General features: G+C 47.7%; 1 protein-coding gene across 1 annotated transcript; it reads right to left on the bottom strand.

Moving 5' to 3' along the window:
* Nucleotides 1-1,018: 1,018 nt before the first annotated feature.
* LOC107097405 (prosaposin receptor GPR37L1-like) lies at nucleotides 1,019-5,747 on the bottom strand. The gene is made up of 4 exons (XM_015394540.1): nucleotides 4,595-5,747; nucleotides 2,957-3,265; nucleotides 2,495-2,866; nucleotides 1,019-1,778 (listed from the first exon to the last, which is right to left on the bottom strand). Exons 1-4 carry the CDS (start codon nucleotides 5,273-5,275, stop codon nucleotides 1,614-1,616), a joined length of 1,527 nt encoding a protein of 508 aa, XP_015250026.1. The 5' UTR covers nucleotides 5,276-5,747; the 3' UTR covers nucleotides 1,019-1,613.
* Nucleotides 5,748-7,434: the final 1,687 nt, after the last annotated feature.

Raw genomic sequence — 7,434 nt, 5'->3', positions numbered from 1 at the left:
GGGTTCTAACGGTCCGCTGCTGTTTTTTCATGGCGATGTTAGAACCACGTTGATCAGAGGAGAACGTCAGGCTGGATCAGCTGCTCTGCTGGTTCCTCTGGACTTTAACTGGAGCTCCAGTCTGGTCCAGTTTAGCGGCTTCTGATTCCGACCCAGAAACATTTTTAGTTTGGAGCCAGACGACCCGAAACTTCCTGATGGTGACCTGGTCCGGTCCTGGAGAGGTACCAGAGGAGCAGGTTCTACCAGACGTCCGACCCGATGGTTCTGGAGGAACCAGAGTCAGTTTGATTTCTGAGACGGGTCCAATCGGACCCGATCCAGTCAAAGCTGAGGAGGTTCTGACCCAAACATCTCCGCCTGGATTCAGGTTCTTTCTGTTCAGACTTTAACTAGGCCGTTTCTGAGGGATGCTGGACCTGGAACCTCAGCTTCAGCTGCTGGACCATGGAGACGATGGTCACCACAGCCAGGAGCCCAGATCACCAGCCTTCCTCCACCGTGCTGAAGGTCAGTCTGCTTCCTTCTCCATGTTCTTCATCTTCATCAGCAGCCAGAGGTGGACTGGGCCGGCCATTTGGAGACGCACGGGCAGCAGGGGTAACGGCGGCCATGTTGCTTTGCAGAAAGTTTGTGTTTTAAAGTAGTTAAGATCTGATTTGAAGACAGATGCTTTATATTCGGTTGGGTGGATTATTTCTGATCCAGACTCTGGAATGAACATGCAGGAACATCTTATTGTTTCTCTATTGATTGATTGGATCGTTTTATTTTGATTTTTCTCCCTGATCAATGATTTTCCAGCTGGTTCAGGTTCAGGTTCCTCTGGATGATGCTTTGACATCCAGTGACTCCAGCAGTGCTGAAGTCCGACTCCAGGATCCAAACATTAAAGTGACATTTATCCAGAACCATAACAGGTAGAACGGTTTAATAACCTGACCTCAGGCTCTCAGAGCTTTATTTTAGTGCTTAGTCAAACACAAGCTCTTCTGGTTCTGATCAGAACCGTTCTGGACTCGACCGGACCTCCTCAGCAAATAAAGTGTTTGTCTGAAAGTCTCTTTCTAGTTAATCTTTTTTATCTTCCATTTATTGAACGATAACAGTTACAGGATAAATGTCACACAGGAAATGTTTATCAGGTTTTTTCATTAATGAGGACTTTTCCAGCTCTACTCTACATTTACTGACGGTCGTCTAATAAACTGTTTTCTTAGCAGCAGAGCTTAACTCAGCTAAACGTCCGTAGAAACAAACTACTGATCCTATTTAGCTTCATTTACTTTCATTAAGAACAAACAAACAGCTTTGATCTACAGACAGTTGCCAGGTTTTTCCTTCGGCGGGAGTTTGTTCAGTCCTGGAAACAGGTTCCCGCGGTGTGAGCAGGAGTTACGTTTCTAACCGACCAAACGTTGGTTCCTGCAGAGACAGGAAGCTGCAGAGTCCCCAACCACAACACAGCGTCCGGCTGAAAAGGTGAAAGAAAGACGAGCTGAAGAAAGGTCCTGGAGAAGGTCGGAGACATCATGTAGAGAAAACGTTAACAATAACAAAGGAGCCTTGAAGTTAAAACTAAGAGAAAGAGGGAAACGATCCATGAGGTGGCTCTAGCTGGAAATGGACAAGATGGCCGACGAGTCCTTAGCCTTGTCAAAGAAGATGGTGGTCTCGTTGGGCGCCTTCTGGGCGGAGCCTGGTGAACCCTGGGCTGCAGTTGGCTGGCACTCCTGACAGCAGCAGCAGCAGCAGTCCATGAAGGCCTGACCCAGAGCCTGAAATACAGATTAGCAGAGCTACGTTAGCCGGCATCTGATTTACTGCAGCAGAACCTGCCTCAGTCCGAATACCTCAAATCAGCAAAGACACTTCAGCTAAGGCGGGAGAACCATAATCACTTCTGTCCTTCCAGCGAGGAAGGAGCCAGAACCAGGAAGCAGGAGGCTAGCTAGCATCACTGCAGTTAGCATAGCTCCCAGTTATCCATGGTGTGGCAGACCTCATAGACCTGTTCGCCGTTCTCTCTGAATGTTCACACCTTCAGAGAGCTTTAGCCGTTAGCTCCATTGGTCTAACTTTTCAGCTTTTTGTAGTTCTTTTCCAGGAAGCTGTAGTCCCAGTTTGACCAGCATACCCTGTCCTGGAAAGAGCTCTACTGAGGAAGGAAGGTCATAAATCACTGAGTTTTAATGGCTGAGCTGCTATAAAGGTTCCCAGCAGAGACTGGATTATTTGTCCTGCTTTTGGTTCATGTTTCATCAAACAACCAGTCAAACGTTTACATTTCCTTTAACGTGTTGCTAAATAAAAACTCAGCAGATCAGCTGAACGTTGTCCTGTTTCTGTTGGTCAACGCTGCATCGCCCTTCGACTGACTGGCGGCCATGACGACGTCTACGCAAACCTGAGAAGTGGGATCATTCCTGGTCTTCTGCCCGGATTCGCATCCCAACCTGCTGAAACATTTTGAAATTCTTCAAGTGGAACTCACCTTACACAGACACAGCAGCAGAACCGGCGTCACCGCACACTTTAGGAACAAGAGGAAGTGATGTAACAGCACCAGAATGGCCGCCGTTCCTTCCGAGATGGCGATGTGCATGTAGGCCAGGGTGATGTTGCAGACGTGTTCGGGCAGAGCGCAGACTCCGTACACCACCGCCAACGCCAGCAGCGTGCAGTTCAGCTGCTGCTCCACCGCCTGGTGCTGCTGATGCTTCTGGCTGTTGGACCGGTCGTCATGGTTACGCTTCTTCTGGGCTGAGCTGGAGTCGCTGTTAACGTTGCGGGTGGCCATTTGGCAGAGGACGGTGAAGAGGACGGGGAGGCAGAAGTAGCAGCCGAAACTCCACCACATGCGACCCTGAAGGTACAGAGGATGAGATGTGAAGGTAGCCTCGCCGCGACTGAACCGCCACGTCCGATCCAAGAACATCGCTCCGGTTTATCTCACCTGGTGGTACCTGAGCAGCAGGGAGTGGAGGGAATCGGGCAGGTAGAGGGACAGTGGAGAGGATGGGGTGATGGTGCAGGAGTCCACCACCCTCCCTGTGGAGGCCGACACCGCCTGGCTCAGCTGCCACAGGAAGATTTCTGGGCTGGACAGCAGCAGCGCCGAGAACCAAACCAGCAACATCTTCAGCAGCACCGAGCGGCAGCGCTCCACCCGCCGGGCCTTCGGCTGAGGGGAGGAGGTGGCGGCATGGAAACGGTCAATGCCCAGAGCACAAAGAGTGAAGGAGGTCATTCCCAGAGACACCACCTGCAGACAGAAGAAGAAGAACGTTGCTGTTGGAATTCCCAAAGAGTTCCTGCAGAAGTTCCTCATGGATTCAGGAATGTCGTCATCATTCAGAAGGTGGAGGCGTCCCGCCAGAGACTCTTCATGGATAGATCGCTTCATAAAACCACCGTGAGCAAGACTAGGATGTAACTGTGTGACAGTTTTCTCATCCAGCAATTAAACAGAGAAATAAACTTTATCCTAAAAATGTTTTGAAAGAAATGAAAAAAATAAAAAGAAAACGGCTTTTATCATTTCCAGCATTTAGATTTTTTTGTTTGTTTTTTGTTTTTTCTGTTGAGGCTTAAAGAAAAAGCCTCAACAGCCAGTTGGTTAGCTGAAGCTGGAATGATGATGATGTTTCAGCATCTGATCGGGGCATGTCACCCCCCCCTCCCCCCACTGCGTTAAGTTTTTAATGGATCATCAGTTGCAGTGAATCTCGGACTGAACTCACTTTAAACCTTAGAAATCTGCTGCAGCAGGACGTTCCGGTAGGCATAACAACTGGTTGCTATGGCAACCGGTAGAGGAGCAACCAAGGATTTTTTGTTGTTGTTGCTATGGTTACCGCCTGAACAAACTGCAGACTGAAGATATTCTGAGGTTTCATTTATGTTGATGACGATCCTCGGCCATCCAGGTCGTAGTCATTCCGTAAAAGTTTAAAAAATATCCACAGGACTTGGTTTCCAAGATTTGAGAGGAAGCGAAACGTCTTCAAATCAAAACCAAGTCCTGAGGATTGTTTTTTTAAACGGAAAGAGGTTTCATTCAGTTGAGCTCTGGTTCGGTGAGGCGGTCCGATTCAGGGTCCTATCTTTATGTTCCTGAACTGATTCTGGCCTTTTTTTATAAACTTGTTTAATCAGCCAATATTTGACCAAACAGGAACTTATTGCTGCTCTCTGTTGGTTGAAAAGTGTCTCAATCGCAGCCCCGCGTGTTTGAATGATGCAGTCTGCCAGGTACCATGGACCATTGTAGGTAAATGGCCACTATGACCTCAGCAGAACTTACCAGGTTAGTTTCTTCACCCGTTAACTGCCCAAACCAAAACTGTTATAGCATCCATTAAATCAGTTGCTGTTCTTGAACCGTCTGGAGGGTCCAGCCTGTTCTATGCAACAGCGGACAGCAGCCTTACTGTCGCAGAATGATGCTGCAATTTGGAGGCACCACCTGGCTGCCGACGGGACGCCACAGTTAACAGGGGGAGTCTCCGTCAATCTACTAGCCTCTAAACTACCCCCCCCCCCCTTCCCCAGTGACCACATCAGACCAGGGATGCACATACGGACCACCTACCTCCATGTACGGCACCATGCAGCAGGTGATGTCAGCAAGGATCCTCCTGTTGGACAGGTGGTTGAACACCACCACAGGAAGGCAGACCACCAGGACCAGGAAGTCCCAGAATGCTATGCTGGCCAGCAGGTAGTTCCAGGCAGATCTCATGTAGTAGTTGTTCCAAACGACACACATGACCGCCATGTTGGCCACCACACCCACCGCCAGTATCAGGCCAGCCAGGAAGAGAACCCCATAGGCCACGTAGGAACTCTCCACCAGTGGATAAAACGGGTTATGGAGACCTGCGCCGTCATCATCTGGGCTGGAGGTGTTTGTATTCAGGTTGTTCTCGTTGTTGTTTTCTACCTTTGTTGAGTTACTGAAGTCTGTGACGTGGGGCGTCGTCACCCACTCGTTCTCAAACGAATGACTGAAGGTGGACTGCTGCTCATCCTCATCCGCGCCGCGGACCAGGCGGAGACGCTGGTTCAGGTCCAGATCCACCATGTCTGGTAGAGGGGGCCTCTCACCAGGGTTGTAGGCATCGTCTACAGGTTGTAGCTGCTTCCTGCTCCTCTCTGGGGGGGCTGTAATATGGGAATCGCTCTGCTGTTTGTTCAACAGCTCACCGCTCTTAGCGTGAATAAAGTGTAGCGGGAGGAAAAGACACAGCCAAAACACAAGTGACTGCGCCATGATCAAGAAGTTTCAAATATTTAAGTCCAACTGAAAGCAGAACTCTTTAATTCAGCTTTATTCTCTAAAGTCCTTTCAGCAAGACTTCAATGTGCAATCCAGCTCCAACCGGAAACGGGAACAAAAAGATCAGCTGGGGTCAAATATAGAGATCCTTATTCAGGAGGAAAAGTTGACAGCTGAAGTTGATCCGGCTGAGATCTTTAGGAGATCCAAACTCTCCTCCTCCCCAAACACTCAAACTCCCTTTGAACACTCCTCTCTGTTTGTCCCATCCATTGGTAATCCAAGCAGAGCTCCAGGAGGGGCGGACGGTTCGCTGAGGCTCCGGATCCCTGACAGGGCAGCTGCTTCTGGGCTGCAGGCAGCAGAGGGACTGGCTGTCCCGGGGCTCTGAGGGTCTTTGGGAACAAGCAGCCCTCTGCTGCACGGCTGGTTGGAGCTTTTGTCAGGACTGGCATACAAACAAGGCTGGCGCCCTCACAGATACACACAGTTGTCTTGCTAATCACGCACGCACACTTTCTATTGGTGCTCTTGGCTCTGCCTTTCTCACACAGACTCACAGCGTTTCAGGTCTGCTGCCCTCTGGTGGCGAGACAGAAATTATCTGATAGAAAAACTAAAACCTTTTATGGTTTTAAAGATGATGTAAAGCCTAAAATAAATAAATCAGAGGCTATAATCATCACAGAAGGTTTCCTGTTTCCTCACAGGGGTGTTAAAGAGAGAATATCAACACATTTTTATCTGATTTCACTTTATTTGAAACCAGTTTAGCTGCTGTTTGAAAGCAGGTTAGTATTCAGCCTCCTTCATGTTCAGTTTAATTATTCAACCACTGGGATGGTTGATCAAACTGCCTGAGAAAAGTCTGACTCTGGTCCAACAGCTTCGCTGCTTCAGGCCGCTGATTCAGACAGAAGCAGCAATCGACCACAGAGTCCATCGAGTAACCATGGCGATACGTGAACACACACTGGATTTAACCGGTAGAAAGCTGCGAGGTTAAGAGGAATAAAAGGAAATACTGTTGGCATCAACAGAGAGAGGGGGGCGGCATTACTGAGAGATTAATAAAATCTGACACATTTATATCGTCATAAACTGATAACTTTAACTTTAAGCTCTGTTAGCATTTAAAATTAGTTTATTCTTAGTTTTTTTATTAACCAAAATGTCAGTTTTAGTTCTGAACTGCTTTGAATTTAGAATAAACAGAAATACGGCAGCAAGAATCTTGCTTGGATTAAATACATAAATGAATGAATGAATGAATGAATGAATGAATGAATGAATGAATGAATGAATGAATGAATGAATGTGCTGCCCTGTGGTGCTGAATTCAACACAGAAGACACAGTTTGAGGCTCAGACCAGTTTAGCTGCTGTTTGAAATGAGGTTATTATCCTTCATGTTCAGGTTCATTTATTCAACCAGTGGGATGGTTGATCAAACTGCCAGATGCATCACAGTCCGGTCGGATGCATCTGGTCTTAAACCCAAATAACGAGGAAATAAGCCAGACCTGGGCGACTAAGCCTGGTTTATAAACTAAGCCAGTTTAGTTTAAAGGATCCGAGATAAAGTCAGACTGAACTTAACCTGATCTGAGCATCATGGCTTCATCTGATCCTCCAAGCCAGGATCCAGGTGCAGCTACCTGAAGGCAGCTAATAGCAGGTCTACAGTTTGCTTTAACAGACCAGGAAGTGTGCTGATGAACTAAACGACCCATTCATCGGTTACCATTGCATGTTTCCAAGCGATACGAGGCCTTGTCCATATAAGACTCAAACTCACTGCGGATCCAGACATTGGAATGGAGAAAGCTTCCTGGAGAGGTGGAGAAACGTCTTCAAACCTTGAAAACCAAGTCCAGTGGATATTTTTTGAATTTTTACGGACAGACCAGGAAGTCGATCACAGACTCATTGATTAAGCAGGTCGACTCAAAGCCAATCAGCCGAAAATTTACATTTTCCAACCATTTCTCTGAAAACTGCATCATTTAGGCCGGAGGTGTTTAACAGGGGGGCCACGACCCCTGGGGGGTCCATAGAGGTACTGCAAGAGGGTCTCGAAAGTTTTGGTTGATTAGACTTTTTTTAATATTCCCTCCTGCATTTTATTCCACTAATCTAAATGTCTTTAAATC

This window comes from Cyprinodon variegatus, unplaced genomic scaffold (assembly GCF_000732505.1).
Source record: "Cyprinodon variegatus isolate N-32 unplaced genomic scaffold, C_variegatus-1.0 Scaffold692, whole genome shotgun sequence".
NCBI lineage: Eukaryota > Metazoa > Chordata > Actinopteri > Cyprinodontiformes > Cyprinodontidae > Cyprinodon > Cyprinodon variegatus.
Note: the sequence above shows the minus strand (reverse complement) of the source record. Positions and strands in the feature narration are given on the sequence as shown.

Excerpts from the sequence above, each read along its gene's own strand:
- LOC107097405 (XM_015394540.1), bottom strand. The coding sequence starts at position 5,275 with ATGGCGCAGTCACTTGTGTTTTGGCTGTGTCTTTTCCTCCCGCTACAC. Across the intron at positions 3,266-4,594 it reads GCATGGTGCCGTACATGGAG|GTGGTGTCTCTGGGAATGAC; the intron begins GTAGGTGGTCCG and ends TTCTGTCTGCAG. Across the intron at positions 2,867-2,956 it reads TGCTGCTCAGGTACCACCAG|GGTCGCATGTGGTGGAGTTT; the intron begins GTGAGATAAACC and ends CTGTACCTTCAG.